This window comes from Delphinus delphis, chromosome 10 (assembly GCF_949987515.2).
Source record: "Delphinus delphis chromosome 10, mDelDel1.2, whole genome shotgun sequence".
In the NCBI taxonomy this organism is placed as follows: Eukaryota; Metazoa; Chordata; class Mammalia; order Artiodactyla; family Delphinidae; genus Delphinus; species Delphinus delphis.
The window spans coordinates 60,300,083-60,325,745 of record NC_082692.2 but is presented as its reverse complement, the minus strand read 5'-3'; the positions used below and the strand labels follow the sequence as shown (position 1 = coordinate 60,325,745).

At 45.5% G+C, this 25,663-nt stretch overlaps 1 protein-coding gene and 1 long non-coding RNA gene across 4 annotated transcripts in view; one reads left to right on the top strand and one right to left on the bottom strand.

The window, feature by feature from the left end:
* LOC132432215 (uncharacterized) overlaps positions 1-25,663 on the bottom strand; it is a 266,402-nt gene that overhangs the window by 38,015 nt on the left and 202,724 nt on the right. The window lies entirely within an intron of this gene.
* MYRIP (myosin VIIA and Rab interacting protein) overlaps positions 1-25,663 on the top strand; it is a 217,716-nt gene that overhangs the window by 111,618 nt on the left and 80,435 nt on the right. For both annotated transcript variants that reach the window (XM_060022307.1, XM_060022306.1), the window contains exon 4: positions 23,611-23,747. In XM_060022307.1, the coding sequence (XP_059878290.1) occupies positions 23,611-23,747 (137 nt within the window). The remainder of the gene's footprint in view (positions 1-23,610; positions 23,748-25,663) is intronic.

Genomic DNA, 25,663 nt, shown 5'->3' with positions numbered 1-25,663 from the left:
CTATGGAGGTCAGAAAACTTAAAACTAACAATATAAAGGGTGCAATCAAAGCAGGATGTCCACAACGACCCAGGAGGAATGGATTATGGTTCCCTAGTGAGCTGAAAAGCAAGTTAAACAGCTTGCTTTTCACTGCGTGGAGGCTGCCTTTGGAGGGATGAGACCTTTGTGGCCGTGGGGATTTCATGGCTTGGGCAGGCCCTCCCCAGCACAGGAGCGGGCTATAGCTCAACCCATGGCAGGGTCCTGCTTGCCAGGGGCTGGGACGGGAGAATGAGTTGCAGGGCCCGTCCAGAGAGTCACCAGGGCAGGTCCTGCTGCTTTGTGGGCCAGGGGCTGGGAGACGGCAGTGGGAATTGGCTCCCCTGGCCATCCAGAGGCCTGTCCCCTAGTTTACACTCAGGACCTCTGGTGTTGTGAAAAGAATGCCAGCCCCTGCTATCATACACACCTGGCTGAAACCCTGGCCTGGCCCCATACTAGCTCTCTGTTCCCAAGTCTACTTTCCATCAAGTAGAGCTTCTGCTGGTTTAGGGTAGTGCTGGGAGTAATTACCAAGGCAGCCCTGTGCCTACTGCAGTGGACCTCCAGTGACTGTTCTCAAGGCCAGGTTCAGAGAAGTGATGTTGACAGTTGTGGCCTCTGGGAGCCTCAATCCAGAAGGAAGAGTGTAGCAGCAAGGGAATCTCATTGTGGGCACTGAGGCCGGTTGGCATTCAGGGCTCTAGGGTGGGACAACGGGGGCCAGCCCACACCCTGAGTCCAGGATGAAAACTGGGGGCTGTTAGGGAATTCATAAGGTGCCACAAAGCATAATCAACGAACTCCCCTCATACCACTGCTACATGGATGAAAACAGAAACACAGCGACTAGTGCTGGACATGCACAGACATGACCATGGGGAGAAGGTTCACAGGAGGGTAGCAGGGCAAGTGACCCAGTGTGGCTGTGACAGAGGGGTGATGTGGCTGAGCTGGTTTAGGTTCTGATGCTGGCCCTGCCCGCCTGTGGGCAAGGATCCAAAGCCTCGCTTTCCTCCTGGTCCAGATGAGTGTAACACAGTGCCAGCCTCACAGCGTTGTGGACAAGACTCATTGAAAGGGGTCTGCCAGGGCTCAGCCCAGCAGCCGGCCCGTAATAAGTACCAATAGATGTTAGCTATTATTATGGTTGTTATTGTTGGCATCGCTGGGGAGTAAGCCAGACAAGTAGATCATAGAACTCAGAGTACAAACTGAAACATCTGCTTCAAGAAGGGAGGGTGCCGTGGCACGCTAGATTTTGGTTCTGTTGCAGAGAACATTTGTCCAGCGTGAATGTGTCAGGTTAAAAGGATGAGGTGAGAAAGCTGGCCTGGAGTCAGTGGTGTCCTGGTGAATTTTTGACAACCGGCTCTCCAGGGATAAAGAAAGCTTGATTTGTAGTATTTGCCAATTTCCATAGTGTAAATACTCCCACCATATACGTTTTTGAGCTATCGACGTATTATCACTGAGTTGGCGAGAGGCGCTCACAGTCAGCTCCCCGCAGCTGGAACAAGCCTGCCCAGCATAGCAGTGGCTTGAGTGGAAAAGGGTGTCTCCAAGAACAACAGGAAGAGGTCCCTGCCCTGCAAGAGCTCAGAGTCTGATATGGAAGACAGGAAAGTCCCAACCATAACCATACGGAGATGGTATAAGTGCTGGGAGAGTACCGAGAGGCAGTGCAAAGGCCCTGAGGGGTGAGCCAGCAGACCTGAAAGCATCCTGTGTCTGAGAGCATCTTAATGCCTGACACTCAAGTCTAGGTCATTAAGAAGGATGCAGCCAGACCTTATTAAATTGAAGAAGCATTTTTTGGTTGCATTATGTTGTTTTAACCTCTCAGCCACCCATGAGATACGTGGAGCCAATAATCCAATTTTGTAGCTGAAAAAACTGATGTTTGCAGAAGTTGTTACAACGTTGTCCTTTTTCGTTGGGAGCCCTCAAAAGCCATCTCTGAGCTTAGTAGCTTTCCATGCAGGTTCTTAAGACTCGGAGATGCTCCTGGGCCTGAGACTGAGGTGTATTCATGTAGCAGGAAGATTTTGGTCCTAGATATATTTGGAGTATGCCACAATGCTAGAAGTGGCCATTAGATTTGTCTGCAGCTCAAAAAAATCAACCCTAACAAGGGCCCAAAACAAATAAACAAAGCTAAAAGGGAACATGAAAGTTAGAATTTTTATGAGAGTCTCAGGAATGTCATCATCATCATAAAGCTTTTATACATTAGTTCCAAAGAACATGCTCCTCTTTGTTGGATGTTTCTGGGCTTATTGTATTACAAGGGCCTTGGCAATGTTTATGCAGAATTGTATTTGCTTCGCTAAAAACCACTTTCTGTCAATTTCTGTTTTCTTCTCTAAAATTATATACAGGATCTTCAGGCCAAGGTGTATGTGGATGTGTGAGAGCCTGTGAGTCTGTTTCAGTGGGACAAGGTCAAGGAAGGTCACTTCTGAGACCACGTGCACCTCTAATAATAATGTAAAAGTGCTTCTCTCCATCCTTTGATTTTTGACCTTGGGACAATCTCTTTCTCAAGGGTTTACTAATAGGTGCCTCATGTGGTGTTACTGGATGCTGAAAAACACACCATGAATACTTGTTGCATTCAAAATTTCATCAAGAAAAATCAATATACTCAGCTTTATTTCTAATCAGACTGTTTTCTTGCTTGGTAAGCTTTGAGAACTTGTGCCAAATACCTGACCTTTCTGGGCCCCTCCTGAGAGAATGACAGTTGACAGTGATTAGGGACCCCTGTGACACATTCCTCAGAGAGCCTAGGGGCTAGCCAGTGAGGAGCTGGCCCAATGCTCAGTGCTGAAATTTGCTGATGTCGTGAAGGGCGGTGATTGTGTTCAGACAGCATCGTGATCTTGGACTTAGAGGGCAGTGTAATTCCCCAAGATGGTTGGGAAAAAGAGGAATCTGCATATGACCTGTCCCCACCTGGTGTGGGGCATGAGGCTGAAGGCGGTGGAGAGAGCCCGCTCTCCTTGTAGACCAGCCAGAATTGTCCTGTCACCATTTCTGCTGAAGGCTGGTTTCCAGTCTCCAAGAGCAAGTCACCTATAAGTATTACAGGATAAGGTTTCAAGTTTAGGAAATGAAAACCTAACTCAGCTGACCAGCTTCATTCATTTTTAACTCATCATCTGTCAAACCTGCTGGCTTATGCACTTCCCTGCCTAGAGCCATTTCAGAAATGTCCTGCAGAAATAAAAGGCCACAAGGTGACATCTTATGTGGCACAGGTACCTATGACTTTCATTTCTCAGTGGCAGGGTTCCACCTCCATTGGTGTAGGCTTCCTGTCTGATGTCTGTGGAGGACGCGCCGTGTTGAGTTGCATTCTAGCGTGGTGGGTCTGTGGAGGCTTAAGCAGGTGCCACATAAATGCTCAGACACTCGGGTGGAGCAGAGGTGAGCCTTCAGGAAGCAGTGAGGAGGATTCATCTTCTTCCTTTCGGTTGTGGTTTCCCAGGCATGAACTTCAGGTAAGCTAGTGTGCTCCCAAGTAAGCTGGTACACATTGCCCCTCCCTCAAGGAACGGGTGGTTCTTAGCAGGAGCTGATTCAGCCAAAGTTTCTCTCTGTGTTCACCTCTCCTTTGGGGCTCTGGAGCCTTCATCCAGGTCTTGGTGAGGCCCTCTGGCCTGGTCTCCCTGGGATCTCCCCAACTGGGCCACTGAAGGGGGCTGCCACCAACGGAGAGACCAGGTTAGAGGAGTGTCTGGCTGTTAGGGTGAGACCCCAGAGTTTAGGCTTCCTGATCCAGATGCTCCGTCCTCGTGAAACCTTTCCTTCTGGTGCCAGCCACTTTTTAAAATGAAAGAATATAGTGTTTCTCTGCATCCGTGGTTTTAATGGCCATGTGACAAATCAAGGACAACCCAGACCTCCCCATGTTTGATTTAAATCACTCGGAGCATATTTTAGCAGACAATCACTAAATATATTCTTAGTGAGCTTGTTTTTCTCTAAAGTAGACAAGGATGGTTTAATGAGTATTAGCATCATGGCATGGGGCATTTTGCTTGTCACTTCTAATTCTCACATCTAATAACATGCTTGATCTACGAATTAGACTGCAGGATTCTTAGGGGCATCAAGGACTTAGTAGAGGAAGGGGAGTTTAAACAAGATAAAGGCTCTGTGTTGATTGTTTCTCCTCTTCCCAGAACCTCCCCAAAGGAAGATTTCATGCTAACATTGTCCAGGGAAGTCTGCACCTTCCACTCTCACCCTGGTAATGGTGCCAAGGATTGAACTTGCCTGGAAAGAGATGGCATTGCAAAGAGACACATTAAGATGCATTTCAGAAGCTATAAATGGCTCATCTGAGGCTCTGTAAGCCTTGCAGTAGACTCTGTTCTTGCTGTGTCTTTTGTGCCCTGTGTGTTTAGATTCCCATTCCCCGACCTGCTTGTCTGTGCTGTTCTGAGGACGTGGCTGTTACCACTGTGAGACTGCAAAGGGGGGTTTTGAAACAGCCACTAACTCTTTTGTTGTTGTTGTTTATTTTTATTGAACTATAATTGATTTACAATATTGTGTTAGTTTCAGGTGTACAGCAAAGTGATTCAGTTATATATCTTTTTTCCAGATTCTTTCCCATTATAGGTTATTACAAGATACTGAATAGAGTTACCTGTGCTATACATTAAGTCCTTGTTGTTCGTCTATTTTGTATATAGTGTGTATATCTACTAATCCCAAACTCCTATTTTATCCTTCCCCCCTCTTTCCCCTTTGGTAACCATAAATTTGTTTTCTATGTCTGTGAGTCTGTTTCTGTATTATAAATAAGCTCACTTGTATCAGATTTGAGATTCCACATATAAGTGATAAATGATATTTGTCTCTGTCTGACTTCCTTCACTTAGTATGATAATCCCTAGGTCCATCCCATCCATGTTGCTGCAACTAGAAACCGCCACTAACTCTTTTTTCTTTCGGCTGCACCATGTGGCTTGCAGGATCTTAGTTCCCTGACCAGGGATTGAAGCCCGACTCTCAGTAGTGAAAGCACCAAGTCCTAACCACTGGACCGCCAGGGAAGTCGCTGCCACTAACTCTTGATTCAGAGACCCTGCCTGGGGTCTTTGCTACCTGTCCGTGGTCAGTACCCCAAAGCCCCCAGAGATGTCCTCCCCTCCTAGATGCTCTGTACCCCTCCTGGGCTCTCTCTCTTTTTCCCCTTGATCACAGCCAGCTGCCAGGAAAGGCTGTGAAAGGCATTCACCATGTGCCATATGGGGTGGGCATGTCTCCCCAAACCCCTCTCCCAGTGGAATTTTATTTACACAGGCAAGTCCTTATGGCCGCTCAGGGTATTCTACTCTGGGATGCTTTCAGCGGTGCCTGGGGCTGCCTTGGGGCTGTCTTGTCACATGTGGCCCACACTAGTCATCCAGAACCCCAAGAAGGACTGGAAAAGTGAAGTGAAAGTCACGGTCCACTTCCTGAGAGGGAGGCATGTTGTCTGTGTTAACTCCCCAAATCCCCAGAAAGCCTGCAAGGCAGGAATTAGCCTCGATTTACAGGGTAGGAGATGGGCTCAGAGACCTGCTCAAAGTCATGTGGCTGACAAGGCACTGAGCCTGGACTGGGAACCCAGCTTAGTTGATTTTGAAATCCAGCATCTTTCCACTGTCCCATTCCGCTTACTTGGGAGCAGAGGCCACCACCGCCAGCTCCCAGAGACAACGTTATCTCAGATGCTCCCCACCCCCCAGAAGTTTAGTCTGCTAATGGGCTTCATGTCTCAGGAGGTCCAGGCCCCTTGGTGCATCACAGCTTTGTAGTCAGTGACCACGCCCACCCCTGGAATGGAGGCCTGGGCCTGGTCCCTCTGGCCCTCTGAGAGGACAGTGGAAGCAAGTCTGTGGTTCCCCACCAGCAGCTCCAGCCCAGCATGGGGATAACCCTGCACCATCACCGCTGCTGCCGCCCTTGTTCACGGCATTGCCCCAACAGAGGTGAGATGCCCCGAGCTTATCAGAGTTTGCTTCTCTCTTAATTTCTATTCTCACCTTGGCCATAACAGCATCGCAGTTGAACGCAAAACCAGTGACAACAATTTGCTTCAAACTCCTAATTATCCAGAGGCAACCCATCCATGTTTTCTTTGGCTCTTAAAATAAAGACAAAACTCAACATCCCACAAAGGCCCACAGGGTCGGTCCCACCTGCTCTCCCACCTCCCGCCTTCCTTTCCCCCCCCCCCCGCCTTCATAATGGGGGTCTCTCTCCACCTGGAATCCTGCCCCCTCCCTCCCTCTTCACACGTTCAAATCTTATTCTGCTTCCAGACCTCCCCTCCATGGTCACAGATTGTCATCAAGCAAGTTTGTGTTTGTTGATACTCCTCTCCCACCCCTGTCCCTCCCTGTCCCACTCACTCATGGTCCAGGCTCTTGTTCTGATGCTTACCCCACTGGAGTATAAGCTCCCTCTCTGTTTTACATACCGTATTGTTCACAGTTTCTGGCACATAACAGGTGCTCAGCAAATATGTCTCGAGTGGCTGATTAAATGTTTAATTCTTACAACAAAACTATGAGATAAGACTCCCCCTTTTGCAGGTGAATAAACGAAGACTCGGAGAGGTTGTGTTGGCATCAAAGGCTTGGTCCTTCTGTCTCTAAAGCTGGTGTTTGTTACCCAGTGACAACCCTATGTCCTCACTCCTCCGTCCCCCACTGGCCTTCCCGTCTGGGCTCTGGATTAAGACTGTCAGCTCCTCTCCTCTGTAGCACATGGACGTCTGTCACTGGGGTGTTGGCTCCTCATTCAGATATCTGCCTTCCCTGGTGACTGGGAGCCCCCCAGGGACAGAAGCCTTGTGTTTAATCACCTCCCCCAGCACCTGTCACTGTACCTGCCCAGTACATTGTTGGTTCTCAGTAGGGGTTTGGGAATCCCATTTACCACTGTTTCAGCCAGGCTTTCATGGATCACCAGGGATAGAAAACCCAACCCAACTTGACTTAAAGAAAAGGGAACCTATTAGCTATGTAATCAAAAATGTTCAAGAGTAGTGTGGCTTCAGGTACTGCTGGATCCAGAGTTTAAACTTTACCTTCAGGACTCAGTTTCTTTCCTTTCCATTGCTTTCTGCTGGTGGGCTGCAGTTTCAAACTTCTCACAATAGCAGGATGCCGGCCAGAACTGTAACCTCTCCCTTCTCTCAACCACACATCCTTAAAAACCACCCCACTTGCAAGGGTTGAACAGAGTCCTAGGCATGGCTCGCACTGGCATGATTTGGGTTCATCTGTCCGTCCCCGATCTAATCACTGTGGCTGGGAGGAGGGGAAGACACCTGATTAGAGCCAGACCCACTCTTGGAGCCTGGGAGTGGGGAGAGGTGTTTCCCCCAATATTTGGGGTACTGTTTTGTCAGGAAGAGGAGGAATGGGTGCCAGACTCTGAAAGGAAGATTTCCACTACAAGCTCCTTTTACAATTTCCCAAACTGACCTCACACCTCCTCCAAACTGGAGTGGTCCAGCGCTGTCACCGTCCCTCACAAGGATAGAGCCTGATTCCTCCTCCCTCACACCCCTTCTGGGATGACTTCCTCGGGCCTAGAGCTGTAAACAGACCCTGGCATCCTCCCTCCCTGAGCAGGGAGGATGAATCAGCTTCCAGCTGCTGCCCACACAAGCTGTGCTGCTCTGAGGAACCCCAGCTCCCAAGTGGGGATCATTTCCTCCAGCACAGAGCCAGGCTTTCAGATACCCAGAGCCAGAAATCAGGTCCTGACCAGAGGGGCAGGACCTTGGGGGGGCCTCCTGATCCTGCATCCTCAGACTGAGAGAATCCAGCCTTGCTTTAGAGCCAGTGAGAGGAGAGAATTCCCCAAAGCCCCTGGCAGAGCTTCTCCAGGAAACTTGGGGAGGCTTTTGAGAACTGTGTAGGCAGGGGCTGTGTGTACAGTCCAGCCACTGGTCACAGCTGCCACGCACACACACACACACACCACATACCCTCTCTGCCTCCCTCTCTTCCTTGCTCTCTCCCTCTCCCTGTTCCCTTTTTCCCTCACACACTCACAATATGCTCGAATTCTCCACAGTCCCTCCTCCCCTTTCCCCTGCCCTCTTCTCTCCCCACCTTCCTTCTCTCACACATAGAAGCAAAGAAGCGATATCCACAGTGTCTCTCTCTGGTTCTCTCACATGTACACTCTCGCCCATTTCTCTCACACACATAGAGGCTGTACAACACAACACTTCACCCCTCTCCCTCTTCCCCAGTCCTCCAACACACACACACACACACACACACACACACACAAACTCCAACCCTGGACAACATCTGTGACCACTGACCCTTCAAAGGCTGGCCTCCACAGGTTATCTGGGGTCATTCCACCTCTGGATACACCCCAGATGGCAGTCAATCCCTCAACGTATGTTCCAACTTTGAAGGTTGGGTTCATGGAGTACCTCAGGTAAGAAAACTAATGTCAGAGAAGGGAAGTGATCTGAGCCTAGGGACACAGCCACTGTGTGACAGAGGTGGGCAGGGAACCCAGCTCTCTGAAGCTCTAGGCTAGTATCTTTCCATGTCTCTCCTCTGACATAAAGTGCATCTCCCAGGACTGAATCCTCACTGTGGAATAAGGGAGGCCCTGTGAGGATGAAATCACATCGAGCACATGACAAAGGCAGCATGATAAACTAATGGGAGAATCTCTGCAAATGACTTTGAGTACATAAGTTCCACTCCCCTCCAACAAAACCCTCATCTAAGTGACTGAAGAAATCAAAGATTGTTTTTAATGGGTCTGTGTCAGCTCTGGCAACAGGGGTGGCCATCCGAGTACAAAATTTCTGCATGATTTCATGCCAAGGACTGAATAGAGGGATGTCCGGACCAGCCTCAGGTGAGCTGCTAGGAGGGCATCCTGGGAAATGGGGTTCGGCCCAGCAGAGTCTCCCAGGGCCCCCATCTCAGAGCAGTAGGGCTGAGAGCATAGGGCAAAAGACATCAACATCTTTAAAAGGATAAAAGCTTTCTTTGCCAGGCAAAATGAAAACTGTAAGAAAAATGTGGGCACTCTGAGAGGCGGCATCTGTGCTGCTTGGCAAGGCCACCAGTGTACTGTTTGGGTGAAGCAAAGCACCCCAGCCATCGTCCTAACTCCTTGCTTTCCCTATCACTGTGGCTTGGTATCAGTGGCCCTGCCAGCACCCAGGAAAAAGGCTCATCTGTTGCCATGGAGCTTTCAACTTCTTCAGAGGCTCCGCCTTGAGTCACTGCCTTTTTGCAAATAGACCCCACTGCCAACAGCCACCAAAAAAAGCTTATAGAAATAGGAAATAATTTTTCGGTACAATAGCTAACATTACTGAGAGCTTATTCTGTAATGAATTGCTGTTCTAACCACTCAGATACCTTCATAACTCCATAAAGCAAGTATATTGCACCCATTTTACAGATGTGGCAAGTAAGAAAAGAAAGGTTAAGGAACTTGCTAGAAAGTGGAGGAGTTGGGATTTATACTAGGCAGGCTGGCTCCATAGTTTACCCTCTGCACTGTGATGCTCTCAAGAACTCAAAAATCAACAGACTTTCTAAAGGCTGGGTTTTGGGGTGCTTAGTTGAATCCTGGTCAGCGGTTTCAATTTTGGTGAGAATTTTGTTACAAGCCCCTCTAAAAGCAATTTACGCAATGTATTCAAGGCTTCTCTTGAGAGATATTTTGGGCTCTATACAGATGGAGGAGATCTGAAGTCCACCATGCTGGATAATGCTAAAATAAAATCCCCACCACCACCACCTACACACACAAGATCTTTGGCCAAGATCCCACTCTGGAGGTGGGGATTGGTAGCGAATGCGCACGATTTCCATCCCTGAAGGACACGTCCTGCAGCGTGGCGCCCAGAGCCTCCTGAGTTTCTCTGTAGGGGGAAATCTGCAGAGGCCTGGGAACACGGCAGAACCCACTTGGAGGTCCCTTCTGCTCAAACTGGGACACTGGAAAGGGGATTCGCGATCCGCTATCGACTGCGTGGACAACGGAGGTGGTACAGACCTTGCCCAAGATGAGCTCAATGACTTAATGAGAACAGAAATGTGGCTAGAGGAGCTCAGCCAGAACTGTTAGAGAATTCCGCTGTTCCTCATCCACTCTCACTCTCCAAGCAGCCCTGCAGACTCTGATCTGAGCTCATTACTCTGCTCCCTTGAAGTCAGAGCTCCTAGCACTTTCACCCCCAAAATGACCAGTCTTAATAGCTTGGCAGGTCAGGTGGCTTGCATTAGTTCCTGTCAGAGACCACTCCAGGATTTCAACTTGCTTTTCAAGCCAAAGGACAACATCAGCCTTTTTTTTTTCTTTTGAGATTTACATTTGAACAGAAGTACATTAACTTCTCTTTGATTTGCAGAATATAAATGTGTTCCCATTTTTGTAAGAAGTGGCCACTAATTTTTCCATGAAAAAAGAAAAGGCATGTGCCTTTTCAAAGTTTGCATTTATGCTCCACATATGTGAAGAGAACCCATTTCTGATGTAATCCATTCCAGGAAACTGTAAGCAGAATTTTGCACACATACATTTGTCTGGAAGAAATGGACCCATCCACAGAGGCTGCAGTTACTTGGCAGTCGGCAAAAAAGAACCAATTTCTCGGGCTTCCCTGGTGGCGCAGTGGTTAGGAGTCTGCCTGCAATGCAGGGGACTCGGGTTCGAGCCCTGGTCCAGAAAGACCCCACATGCCGCAGAACAACTAAGCCCATGCGCCACATCTATTGAGCCTGCGCTCTAGGGCCCGCGTGCCACAACTACTGAGCCCGTGTGCCACAATTACTGAAGCCCGCGCGCCTAGAGCCTGTGCTCCGTAACAGAAGAAGCCACCGCAATGAGACGCCCACGCACCGCAATGAAGAGTAGCCCCCGCTCGCCACAACTAGAGAAAGCCCCCGCACAGCAACGAAGACCCAACGCAGCCAAAAATTAATTAATTAATTAATTATTTTTAAAAAAAGAAAGAACCAATTTCTTCCTTTCCTCCTTAGCGCCCTCGGTTTATCTGTAGGTCCTTTTCTAATTAAGTGCTTTACAAACAGTAGTGCACTGTAAGCAGAGTGCCCTGCGTCCTCATGAATATTCTGAAGCATGCACTCATACCCACACACAGACAGGAGCTAATGTGATGATTTGCAGAATACTCTGCCTACCACTTCACAGTAAAGGGATAGCACATTCTTCAAAATCCTGCCTAGATCCTTTAGAGAGAAGATTCCCCAATTCTTTCCTAACAAACGTTCTGCTCCCTTTGTGTGTGTGTGTGTGTGTGTGTGTGTGTGTGTAGATGTGTGTGTGTAAAGGCCATTCCCTGCCACGCTGATGTAAAAGCAAATTAGGAAAAAATTTAAATGACAACCGATAGGGCACAGGTCAAACAAATTATAGTACACCCCTAAACAGGAATGAGGAGGCTCTATATTTATGATACAGGATGATCTCTAGGATGTGTTGTTGTGGAACAGCCAGTGCAGAGAAGTCCTACCATTTGTATAGAAGAAAAGCAAAGGGGACCACTTTGGGGAGGATTGTCATGTGTGTGCATAGGTGCACAAGAAAGTGACAGCATTGTTTGCCTCTGGGGAAGGGAACTGGATGGATGGTAAACATGGGTGAGCAGGAGGCTTACATTTTAAACTCCATGACGCATCTATTAAATTTTTTTACTTAAAGAAAATTAACAGTCAAAAAAAGAAAGAGGATATTGCCTTCACCATTGACGAGCTATGTAGTTTTTGTTTTCGTAAAAGAAGAGTTGTCTCGTAATTTAGTTTTGAGGACTAAAAAGACCTGGCTCCATGGCAGGCACATAGGAGGCGTTCATGAACCAGCAGGTATTATTAATTACATGGCAGCCCCAGCAGCTCCAACCTACTATGAACAAACAGTGACGTTTTCACAGTATCTTTAACCACTCACAAAGTCCTTGCAAAGTCCTTGCCTTTTAATGTTCACAGTAGTACACTGTGTGTTTATTATAGCCAAGTCCAGAATTGGTTAATATAAACAGTAATCAGATCATCTTCTTGTTCCAACAACCAGCTTGGAACTTAAAGGGAAGACACCTCATTATATAACATAATGTTACCATTAATCAAACAGATGAAGAAGCCAAAAAGGAAATTACACACTTTTTAAAAATACAAATGTGAAGATGTTATCACAGCAAAGCTGGCACACCTCAATATGTCAGGACATGGGAGGTGAGGCAATATCCAATGCAACTAACTGTGTGTCCCTGGAAGTTTGATTGTAGGAAATTGTGATCATTTGTATTCTGAGGGTGCGGGAAGTGAGATGCAGAAAGATAAACGTGTTCAAGGCCGTACATAGAGTGATGTGACTGGGAGAACAATCCATATGTGCTAACTGCCTTTTCTTTGCTGTCTCAGTCCCTAGATCACACAAAGTAGCACAGGGAGGATGCAAGATTTCCCTTCTGGACAAGCTTGGTTCAGAGTGCAAATTGCTGCAGCTATAGCAGGACAGCAGCTCTTCAAATAAATGCAGTTAAATTCTCTTACTTCAAGTTGATTCTGACAAGTCAAAGTAAGTCCCAATCAACTTCACAAATAAGAAAGCAAAAGAAAAGCCATATTCAAATGACACTTATCCCTGCCTCCAAACAGCCGACACTAAAAGAAACCATTTCGCTCCCCCTTCCCCCAGGCCTGACAATTGCCTGGTTGAGTATCAGTCAGACTCGCTGAACCGGACAGAGAGGAATAAATCAAGTGTAAGTGTGGAGCCAAGGGCCACAGAGACGGCCTCAGAGATGGGAGAGTTCAGGGCCAGGTCAGGACTAGTGGCATCAAGTCTGGGGAGGGCTTCTTAAGGGACAGGTAGGGACAGCTGGGCAGATCCTGCCCAGGCCAGAGTGACTGCAAAGAGGAGGCTGCTGTGCCCAAGTCCTGTGAATGACAGCTGGAAAGTCCTGGAAGGGACAGAGCATTCCCTGACACATCCACCTCCAGACCATCTCAGAAATGTCTTCTTATTTAGACCTTCCTTGGGTGATGGTGCTTCATTGGTTTTTATCCCTAACTACCAAAGCAGGACCTCAGCCTCCTTCAAAGCTCCTCTCCACAACCCACCCCATGGATTCCTGGGAGTCTCTAAGAGCACAAGTTTCAACAACTAACCCATGACATCCATGGATTTTTTTTTTCCATTTTTTTTCCGCTGTTCCTCATCTTCAGTGTATTATAGGCACTGCATTCATCACTATACTCCCCTGGGTACCACCACTGTACTCCCCGGGCGCCACCCTCTCCTGCTGGGATCATCTGCTTCACTGGGCACTTTTCCCCCTTCCACGAGCACAACTGTGTCCCCCCGGCACTCCTCTGCCACCACGGAACCCTAGTGTCAAAGTGCCAACACACGGGGCTGCCCTATCAGGGCCGAGTTAGGGTCAGGTAAGCAAGGCACTCACCTCCAGTGTAAAATTTAAGGGAGTGACCAAAATCGAATAATCAAGATAAATACTTTCACGTAGTATGTTTAAAAATCAAAATTAATGCAAAAATTCATAAAGAACAAAATATAAAAATTTTCATTGAAGTATAGTTGATATATAATATTATGTTACAGATGTACCATATAGTGATTCACAATTTTTAAAGGTTATATTCCATTTATAGTTATTATAAAGTATTTTCTATCAAAATTTACAAATTTTAACTAAAGACAGGATCTAGTAAAAGCCTCTGATTGGAGACTGAGACAAAAGGAAATATTTATCCCCCTACATAATATTCTTATGTACTTTTAATGATAATTTTTCTAGCATATTAAAATATCCGAAAAAATAGTGAAAAATTGAAAAGCATGTATGTTAAACTCACAACGTTATTTTTTTATTTTATTTTTTTTGTGGTACCCGGGCCTCTCACTGTTGTGACCTCTCCCATTGCGGAGCACAGGCTCCGGACGCGCAGGCTCAGCGGCCATGGCTTACGGGCCCAGCCACTCTGCGGCATATGGGATCTTCCCGGACCGGGGCACGAATCCGTGTCCCCTGCATCGGCAGGCGGACTCTCAACCACTGCACCACCAGGGAATCCCCACAATGTTATTTTAAGTTTAAATATTTTATTTAAATCAAAAGCACAACTTCTTATAATTTTACTTTCCTGGCCTTAATGGAAGCACACTCATCAATAATATTTTCAAGGTACCACCTCACACTGGTCAGAATGGCCATTATTAAAAAGTCTACAAATAACACTGGGCTTCCCTGGTGGCTCAGTGGTTGAGAATCCGCCTGCCAGTGCAGGGGACATGGGTTGGAGCCCTGGTCCACGAAGATCCCACATGCTGTGGAGCAACTAGGTCCGGGCGCCACAGCTGCTAAGCCTGCGCTCTAGAGCCAGTGAGCCACAACTACTGAGCCCGCAAGCCACAACTACTGAAGCCCGCACACCTAGAGCCCGTGCTCCACAACAGGAGAGGCCGCCACAGTGAGAGGTCTGCACACCTCGGCGAGGTGTGGCCCCCGCTCGCCACAACTAGAGAGGGCCCGCACACAGCAACAAAGACCCAATTCAGCCAAAAATAAATAAATTAATTAATTAATTTTTTTAAAAAGTCTACAAATTACAAATGCTGGAGAGGGTGTGGAGAAAAGGAGCCCTCTTACACAGTTGGTGGGAATGTAAGTTGGTGCAGCCACTGAGGAAAACAGTATGGAAGTTCCTCAGAAAACTAAAAATAGAATTACCATATGATCCAGCAATCCCACTCCTGGGCATATATCCAGACAAAACTATAATTCAAAAAGATACATGCACCCGTTGTGTTCATAGCAGCTCTATTCACAATAGCCAAGACATGGAAACAAGCTAAATGTCCGTCAATGGATGAATGGATAAAGAAGATGTGGTACATATATACAATGGAATATTACTCAGCCGTATAAAAGAACAAAATAATGCCATTTGCAGCAACATGGATGCAACTAGGGCTTATCATACTTAAGTAAGTCAGAAAGAGAAAGACAAATACCATATGATATCACATATATGTGGAATCTAAAATATGACACAAATGAACCTGTCTACAAAACAGGACATAGAGAACAGGCTGGTGGTTGCCAAGGGGAAGGGGATTGGGGGAAGGATGGAGTGGGAGGCTGGGGTTCGCAGATGTAAGCTATTACATATAGAATGGATAAACAACAAGGTCCTACTGTACAGCACAAAGAAGTATATTCAATATCCTATGATAAACTATAATGGAAAAGAATATTTTAAAAAAGAATATATATGTATAACTGAATCACTTTGCTGTACAGCAGAAATTAACACAACATTGTAAATCAACTATACTCCAATAAAAAATATTAAAACTGAAAAAAATATTTTCAAATATTATTATCTACTCCCTTGTTCTCTCCTTCAGCCTGTTTCCTCATCCATCTCCCTTTAGCCACTGTGCAAATTGTAGAAGTTGTGCAAAGGGCCCAGGAGCAGCTGCGGGGGTGTCTCACACAGACACACTTCCTCACTTCTCTCCCAGGCTTTCCTTGCTGCTATTTGTCAACTCCAGCTTCCCACCCTTAGCAAGATACTTCACATTAATGGCAATTGTCACGTATCAACTGAACATGACACTTCCAGCCTCCTGGCCATGTCTGTCTACAAATTCCCAGGGACACACTCAGGGGTCCCAGTGTGAGGGCTGTTCTTTTCCATCTAGTCTCTCAGTCTCTTTTGACTTTTTGAGACTGATTGCTCTGACTCTGTGCTCAAGGGCCTTCATGCTGTCAGGGCTGAATGAGTCCTATTTTCCAAACACCTGCCTGTCATTCTGTTGTTTTCCCCACAGCTCTGAATCAGTAATATCTTCCTGTGTTCTTGGCTACAGAACACAGGAAGATATTACATTCTACAGCATGTCAAATCTATCCTCAAACTCAGTGATTCTCAAAGTGTGTCCTTGGACCAGCAGCATCACATCACCTGCACATCTGTCAAAAATGCCCATACTCGGGCCCCGCCCAGACCAAACAAATCAGAAGCTCTGAGGCTGGCCCAGCAAGCTGGGTTTTAAGTTTAAAAACTAAATACTAAAGATTAAGAACCACCTTAACCCTAAAGTCTAACCTTTTGGTTAAGACGAAATGTAAGAATTGAATGTGTTTCCTGACAAGTCTATTTTTACTCTTTATCTGTTGATTACACCCACATCCTGCCAAAAAAGAATGTAGAGGGCTTGGGATAAAATAATAACGTTGATGATAATAAGGAATAGCATATTCTGAAGATTTACACTGGGCAGGACACTGCGCTGAGTGCCTCGCATGTGTTACAGCATTTAATCTTTTAGAAAAATCTGATGAAATATTTATCTCCTTTTGCATCTGGGAGGAAAAAAAAAAACCACCTCTGATAGGTTAAATAAATTGCCTAGGATCAGATTTGGGGGAGAAAGAAAGTTTGTTTGATGGTTTTTTTTGTTTTTTTAGTAAAGTTGAGTTTATTTTAGGGACACTGTATCCAAGGAGTTACTTAGAAATCATAATTCTAAGAGTTGAGTCTCACTCAGCAGAGTAGGACTGAGTGATTCTGGTGGCAAGGCTGTCCCCGGGCCTTTCCTCAATGCGAACACTCACTTGGGAGAGCTGCCATCAGCAGGGCGAGAGACTCAACTAGAAAGTTCTGGGCTCCACAGGCCTCTGCTGGCAGGAGAAACAGTGCACACTGTCAGTCAGGGAAGCCTGTCCTTGGACAACTGCTCTCTCAGAAGACATGTAACAAGCAGCTGAGGCCCACACTGATGTCAGTTATTGGTCCTAATGGATAAACCAAGTTCTTCCTACTGATCCTATATTGTGGTCTGTATAGGGAGAGGGGGGCTCTTTGATTTTTACTTCTTTAGAGAAAAAGGTTTCCTTATAATAGGACTTAAACTTAATGAATATTTAGTTTCTTCTGAGATTAAATAACTACCATTCCCTTCGTGCTTACTGTGTTCAAGTTCTATGGTAGATGCATAAGCATATTAGGTCAATGATGCTTTGTGAGACTCTGCCAGATCAATATTAGTATCTCTATTTTGCAAATAAGGAAAACGGCACCCAGAGAGGTTAGTAAATGTGCCCTTGTTCACATAGGTGGTAAGTGCTAAAATGCAGTCTGATACCCAGCCCATCATCTGCCCATGCCAGCAGTTCCTAAAGCATGTTCTGGAGGCATGGAGACGCCTCATAGGCTGCAAACCAATTCCCAAACACAGTTCCTTTCTTCTCTTCTTGTAGGCAAATGGGGCACAATTCTGCAGACTTAGGTTTCTGCTTAAAACTAGGGCTACTTCTTAGTAATCTATTAAGTAAGTTATTAAGGGGTGCCAGAATCTGGTTTTTATAAGCCCACGTTAGAACAGTCATTTGCTATGTGCTGCCAGATGCCACATCCTGGCCTTTCCTTTCTCTACTCTGTTCCTGGGGGTGCTGAGCCCCAAAGGCTGCATTGCCCAGGCTCCCTTCTGAGCTTGGTCAATGGGAGGCCCTGGAGGGAACTGGGAGGGCAGGAGGAAAAGAGAAAACAGGGTATCAGTCTCTCTGCCTCAAGAAGTGTCTCTGCAGCAGCTGCATCTCCTCTGTGGCCCCAGCTTCTGGCTCCAGGATGCTTGTACTGGTAATGCCACCTCCTCCCTTGTCCCTCTGGCCCTGGGGTGGTGGCAGCTCCCCCATTGCTAGCCTCTGGGATGCCTCAATCATCCTCTCTTTGGAGTCTTAGTGGTTTCATCATCTATATAACCAATTGCCTATATTAAAGTCCCTCTGTTTGAAGGACCTGGAGCTTTTTCTCTTTTATTACCATTCAGTGTGTTGTTGGTGCTGAAGCTTCTCATTCTGTATTCTGTGAAGCAGAGCTCACAGATCATGGATGTGCTTATAGTTTTCAGGAGGGATGCTTCATTATCCGTACATCATCAAGGTCATCTTGAGTTGGTCATGGATTTTAATTGTTGTGCTTCTTAATTTTTACCAACAAAGTAAGGTTAGTTCATCATTATCAATTTAGTTTGTTGTAGATTGTTTGGGGAACCTTGCTGTATATAATGATTTGAACTTGGCTCAACAGTATTTTTGGCATTTTACTTTTTTGGAATGAAGGCATCTGATTTTGGGAGTACCATTTTAATTATTCTATTCCTCTTCCAAACTTTTTATTACCCAGTTCAGTTCTTTTTCCTTGAAAAGCAGGAAGGAGGGAGGCAAGTCAGCTGTTCCCTCTCTTATCCTACCTAAGTGGATTGTAGTCAAAATTAAAAACAAAATAAAAAACACATGTGGGCTCAGAAAACACCCAGCTAATTTTGCTAGGCCAGTGCTTATCAAGCTTTGATATACATAGTAACCACTTGGGAACCTTGCTAAAGTGCAGTTTGATTCAGCAGGTCTCAGGGTGAGAATAGAGGTCTGGGATTGCCATTTCCATCAAGGCTCCAGAAGTGTCCCAGTGCTGCTCCGAGGACCATACAGGAAGTAGTGGGATCCACAGACTCTCCTAGACTCTCCCCCAGAGTGAGCTCAGTTTGCACAGCGCCTGCCGTGCCAGGGCTGAGGGCCAAGGCGGCCTTGCTTCATCACCAGCAGCCAGGATATGAGCAGTTCTTATGTAGGCAGTTCCTTCGTTCTCACAATCGTGTTGTTTTGTCTAATGAGCCAAAAATCAGTCTGGCATTCCTGGGCAAAGCTTTCATGGGGTTATAATTTCAGTGCTGCTCTTGTGATGAGTTACGTGATTCCAGTCTGTCTTCTGATGAGAATGTACCATATTTACAAGTTTATTCATGTCATAAAAATAATTAGCAAACTTCTCATACAAATAAGTGCCTTGAAGTGATTAGTATTCACAATGTGATAAGTAGGCTGTTTTAGGGAAATGATACAACGATTTTACATTGTCTGCCGATTCCTTGATCCATGGTGCTTTCTGTTTGCTTAAACTTTGAAATAAAAGCCATCATTTGCAATAAGAACACTAACTAGGGGTTCTGGAAGGAAAATAGCCCGATCGGACATCAAGGCACTGACCCAAGGATGAGGTCTACAGTCTGTTCCCTGACTTACTCTTAGTTCAGTCAGTGACACCAGCAAATTACTTGTTTCGATTTTCCTTGTAAAATAGAGATAATGATGATTTATACCTCCGTTACACCAATTATTGGCTTCAATACTACCTGTGGACCAAAGACTACCAAACCCATATTTCTAGTCCAGATTTCTATCCAAGTCCCAGACTAGTATATCCAGTGCCCACCAGGTATTGCCACCTGGGGATATGATGAGCACCCCAAATTTAAGTGTCCTAACTCAACTTCCACCTTCCCCCCAAACCCGATCCTCCTCCTATATTCCCTATCCTTGTCAGTTGTGTGACCATCATTTTACAGATGAACCAACAGTAGTTCCAAGGACTAAAAGTAATCAATTCTAACTATGTTGTGATTGGTGAATTTTGAAGGGTTGCTGTTGATTTTTTTAAAGCCCTAGTGTTGAAAGAAATGATCATGCTTAAGACTGTGAAACTGAACTGCACAGAACTAAGAACCTTTGTGTGAGCATTTTTAGGGATAACTTGGGATCATTTACAAAAATAAGTGAGGGAAATCAAGAAGGGTCCCTCTGGACAGTTCCAAGTTGGAAAGCTTTTCGCCACAAGTCTCATCACCAGGACTTTGGCTCCCTGTCCTTCCTAAGGCACCCCTCCTATGTGTTGTCTGAGGCTGAGAAGCGGCAGTTTGGGCATCATTAAAGAAGATGCCTGATATATCTGGAAAAGACAAAAACTCTAATTCAAAAAGATACAGGTACCCCAGTGTTCATAGCAGCACAATAGCCAAGACATGGAAGCAACCTAAATGTTCATCAACAGAGGAATGGATAAAGAAAAAGATGTGGTCCAGATATACAATGGAATATTTGCCATAAAAAAGGACAGAATAATGCCATTTGCAGCAATACGGATGGACCTAGAAATGATCATACTAAGTGAAGTAAGTCAAAGACAAATATCATATATCACTTATAGGTGGAATCTAAAATATGATACAAATGAACTTATTTACAAAAGAGAAACAGACTCACAGACGTAGAAAACAAACTTATGGTTACCAAAAGGGAAAGGAGTGGGAGGGATATATTAGGAATTTGGGATTAACAGAAACACACTACTATATATAAAACAGATAAAAAAACAAGGACATACTGTGTCGCACAGGGAACTATTTTCAATATCTTGTAATAAACCATAATGGAAAAGAATCTGAAAAAGAATATATGTGTGTGTGTGTGTGTATATATATATATCTGAATCTCTTTGCTGTACACCTGAAACTAACACCATGTTGTAAATCAACTATACTTCAATTTTTTTAAAAGTCTAGAAGAAAAATGCCTGAGCCATAAATCAGGGTGGGCTCTGTTTTTCACACATCTGTGGGAATGATCCAGAACCCAATGCCTGTGGGACACAGACTGTCCAGCCATTCTGGAGATGCCTTTGGCTTGACTTTCGGTTCCATCTCATGATGCATCTGGCACTCATTGAGATTAGTCCGACAGCACTGTTGGGTACGAGCTTCATCTGTTTTGTCACTCCCCATATCCCTAGCACCGTGCCTGCCATGTAGGGCACTCAATAAATAATGAGGAATAAAAGAATGAATGAATGAACAGATGAAGGAATTCATGCACAGACGCATATTCCACTCTGCCTTCTGTTCCAGCAAGATGCTGACACAGGGCTCCTTCCTTCTCATCTACCCTTGCCTGCAGTTGCGTCCGTTCAGGGGGAAGCTGGAGATGTGAGGGTGGGCCAGGGACCCTGCAGCGCTTAGCCAGTCCATCCTGGGTGCTGGCATCCTCACGGCCCTCTCCCCACACCTCTGCCCCAAGAACTGCATGTTTCCTGTGAGTTTCCTCTGAGCCATGAATTTTAAAATAAGTGAAATAAAAGCAGTAATATCAAATGAAGGTAATCATGACTGAGTCTTCCCTGGGGCTTCCAGAAAAGCTCTCCACATTAATTCTAAGTCAAAACATAATCCAAAATATATCACTTCTTACGGGAAAGCTTTCTAGTCTCCAAATCAGGCTGTAGTTGTGCAGGTCATTCTCCAAGGATTCAGTGCTGTCCTCCCACCTTCCAGCAGCCCAGTCAGTGCCCTGATTCCTCTCTCTGACTTGAGCAAGTCAAGGCATTCTATTTTTGAGGTCATCAATGTGTTTCTAAATGTCATAGAGTTTTGATATAACCAGGGACTTAATGGAGAGCTCATCCTGTGATGTACTTGAAGCATTAGGATTCTTGATTGCAAATAATAGAAACCCAACCCAAGAAGCCTTAAACAAAAGAGAGAATTTTATTGGCTCATGTAATGGAAGAGTCCAAGGGTTGACCTCAGGCTTGGGTAGATCCAGGTGTTCAAAGTACATCAACAGGATCCTTTTCCTTCCCGCTGTCAGATCTGCTTTTGTTCAGAAGACCACAAATAACCCCCCAAGTAATGGCAAAGGTGGCCCCAGCAGCCCAGGCTTTCATTCTGCCACCAAGCCAGCCCAGCAGAAAGGGAGCATCTCTTTCCAACAACAGTAAAAGTCCCACCTCAGACCTTGATTGGCAGGTCTCAGTCATGTGACTACCCCCAAGGCTGCCAGGAGGAGGGGCCAGCCTTTCCAGAAAAACATAGACTCAGTTGGGAAGGAGGGGGAGTGTCCCAAAAGGCAAAGAAGAATGAAGGGCACAATAACCACTATCGTCCACCCCCTACCCTTGTGGACCTGTCCACCTGCAACGCAGAGCCCTGCAGCAGCAACTTCGCGGAGGTCAGCTGCTCAGAGAGCAGGGTGGTGTGCAGGAGAGGCAGCCTGCAGAATATTTCTATTCTAGAGTCATAGTCCTTTTGTGCTTTTAAAGCTCTCAAATAAATCGTAAGCCTGGAGGTTATGATTTCCAAGGACAGTCTTCTTCTATGTGTCTGCTTCTTTTTCATTTTATTCACTAGTTTGTTGTATTTTTTAGATTCCACTTATAAGTAATATCATACAGTATTTGTCTTTCTCTCTCTGACTTATTTCACTTAGCATAATGAATATAGTTCATCCGTATTGCTGCAAATGGCAAGATTTCATTCTTTTTTATGGCTGAGTACTCATCAATCAACTTTATTTATTTTTGTTTTTTCTTTTTTTCTTTTTTTTTTTGGCTGTGTTGGCTCTTTGTTGCAGTGTGCAGGCTTCTCTCTAATTGCGGTGTGTGGGCTCCAGGACCCATGGGCTCTGTAGTTTGCAGCGCACAGGCTCTCTCGTTGAGGTGCGTGAGCTCAGTAGTTGTGGCAGACGCGGATTTAGTTGCCCCGGGGCATGTGGGATCTTATTTCCCCAACCAGAAATGGAACCCATGTCCCCTACACTGGAAAGCGGATTCTTTACCACTGGACCACCGGCGAAGTCCCCATCAATCAACTTTAAAGTGGACCTCTCAGTCTGTGAGTCCCAGCCCTTCTGCCTGCTTTGTAGAACAACGTTCTGTTACCTTTAAGTTGTCACTTATTTAGAATTTTCCAGATATCTAGAAAATCTCTGATTCCCATCTCAGCTCTATAGATTTCTTTCCCTTTGGATATCGTCTCACATTTCACTGGCATCTGAGGAGGAAGAGCAGCTGGACGTGTGCTTGTTCATCCATTGACTTAGAAGAATTTATATTCATTTTGCTTCTCTGAACTTTTAAAATGAGTATGCATCATTACATTCATAATAGAAAAATAACAACCAAAGCTATTCTTAAAATGGGAGGGGTTTAGAAACATGTTCTGGTCAGGCAGAAAAAAGAAGCATTGTGTCAGTGATTTGTACCGAGCATTATAGCACTGACCAGGAAACCACCTTCCCACAGTGCTTCAGGCTGAATAAGAAAGAGGCTGCAGAGTTCTGCCATAGAGCCCAGGGTCTCACCTGTGCTTTTTATCCTCCCAAGCTGAATTAGAAATGGTGTTAATGCAGTAAGAGTGTCAAATATAAAGCCTGCTATTAAACAGATGCGTCAGCTAGTGGCTTCAAGTGGCGAGCATTTATCAGCTTGCTCTTTGGATGGACGCAGGTGCATGGTTCTTCTGCTGGTCTTACCTAGGGTCACTCATGCGTCTTCAGTCAACCGGCAGTCGATGGCCTCACTCACCTGTCTAGGGATTGGCTGGCTATTGGCTGGGGCAAGAGGGGGGATTGGGCCAAGTGTCTCTTGTCATCCCAAAGTCTATCTTGGGCTTGTTCACATGGCGATGGGTTGCAGGGCTTCCACGAATAGCAAGAGAGGAAGCTGCCAGGCTCTGGACTCACACAGCATCACTTCCACCAGTCTCTGTGATCAGAGCAAGTCATAAGGCCAGCCCAGATCTAAGGAGTAGAGACCACCTCTTGATGGAAGGAGCTGTGAAGTATTGTGGCAACTTTTGCAATCCACCATTTCATAATTCTGTCCTTTAATGCTAATTTTCTGTTTTCTAATTCTGTGTTGTCCTCAGGGTTCTGAGGACCCAGTCTCTGGAATGGTTCTACAATAATGTGAAGAGCCGCTTCAAACGCTTTGGCAGCGCCAAGGTCTTGAAGAACCTGTACAGGAAACACCGGCTGGAAAGCGGAGGGTGCTTTGACATCCTAGGTACGCTGACTGCCTGCCATCTGGGAGTCTTTGGGGGGTTGACGGGAAAGAAGAAGGCCTGGCGTGGAGGCCCTGTACACTGCGGCACACTCACCTGGGACAGAGAAAGTGACTTAAATAATCTGGTTCTAGTAAGGAGCAGAAATAGAAGGACATGTACCAAAGATTCTAAGTTTTAAGTCCTTTAATTCCCGCATCTCCACTGGGCTGGATATGTTAGCAGCTGGGAGGACCAAAGTGTTTCTAGATATTGTGGACATTTTAATTCCAAATCCCTAGAAATGAAAGATTCTTGACCATCTTTCCCTAATGATTAAAACATTGGAAATTCATCTTTGTTTGGTTGTGTAGACTAGGTCTGCACTCAGAGGATATGCCCCCCACTCCTCTTCCTTCCTACTCCAAAATTCTATACATACCAGGCCCAGAGTTTAATGTAATGGGAGAGTTAGAAAAGTCTCAGCTTCCTCCCAGGAAGTTTAAAGGATGAATTCTACCTATGCTGTTAAGACAACCAATGTAATTAGAATGAGAAATTATATTCTATATTCCTATTGGACCAGCCAGTGGAGAGAAATGGTTGTCAGAATATGAACAGCATGTCCTCCCAGAAAAGGCTATTTTTTTCTGTGTAGAGGAAGATTTTTTCATCACTTTGCTGACACAGGTAAATGCCTTTTATCCCTGAGAAAGAGGGAAGAAAGAAAATCTCACATGGAGCTTTTTCACCATCATTATTTTCCATTGTTGTATTCTCAATAAAGTCTTTGGTTGTGTCTAATCTAAAAATATGCCAGCCACTGAGACAAGGGGGAAATAGGATGGAAGCATTAAACACGGAGACTCATTAGGGTCTTTTGTGTTAGTCGTTAGAATCTCTGTCTTTCGAAACACTCAGGAAGCCTGTAGCTAAGAGAGCAGGGCTGAAGGTCTCCACATATTATTTTTAACTGCTCTTTGCTGATTTTTCTAAAAATGTTTCTCTAGGAACAAAGACAAAAAAGAAATAAAGTTTAAAAGTAATCATGTTAACAGTAGGTTTTCAACCCAAGGAGATACCTCAAGAAGGTTCCAGAATAGAATTGTCTCATCATTTGCATCCCATACTTTCTTTCTTGTTCATCCTCGCGTCTGCTTCAGGTACCGCTTTACATGTCACCACATTCACATCTCATAGATGTTCTCTACTACTTCATGCAAAGTGAAGGGGAGAAGCAAATTCATTTGGAGAATCCTATAAACAGCACAACTCTGGTCTCTTTCTGTTTCTCCCTCGGGTCCCACAGGTGGAGCAAGGGAACATGAATTACAAGTGGGCTGGCAAAAGGCTTTGAAATGTTCAAGTGTCATTTTCAAAGGCGTATCATTTGCTGGGAATAACGCTGACACTATTGAAGCAGATTTAGGTCCCAGGCCCTCTGTGATTCACCACATCTCTCATCTGGGCCTCAATCACAGCACTTATCACATTGCATCCAGGTGGTGGTTTACAAAGCTCCTCTCCTGCTGGACCAGGCAGAAGCAATAGCTTCTTCATCTCTGTGTTCCCAAAGTGTGGCCCAGTGGCTGGCAACTCTTAGGTCCTCAATATTACACAATTCAGTCTTAAAAGCACTTTGTGGGTACCAAGACACTTCATAGAAGTACTAGAATCAGTTGCTTTAGCATGATTTGTATCTCATTTTAAACTAAGATTTCCTTTTGAGCAACAAGAAGACAAGCAGGCAGGAGACAATTTATGAGATGGTACTCAAATCTGTAAAGTCGTGATCATAAAACAGTGAGAGCGATTCTACATACCACCTAGAAAATTGAGTTACACCTCAAGCATGGAGAAATCTCCTGTGTGTAAGTAGTGTCCTGATTATGTCAGATGACCGTGGAGACATCAGCATTAGCTTCTACCTACAACCCAG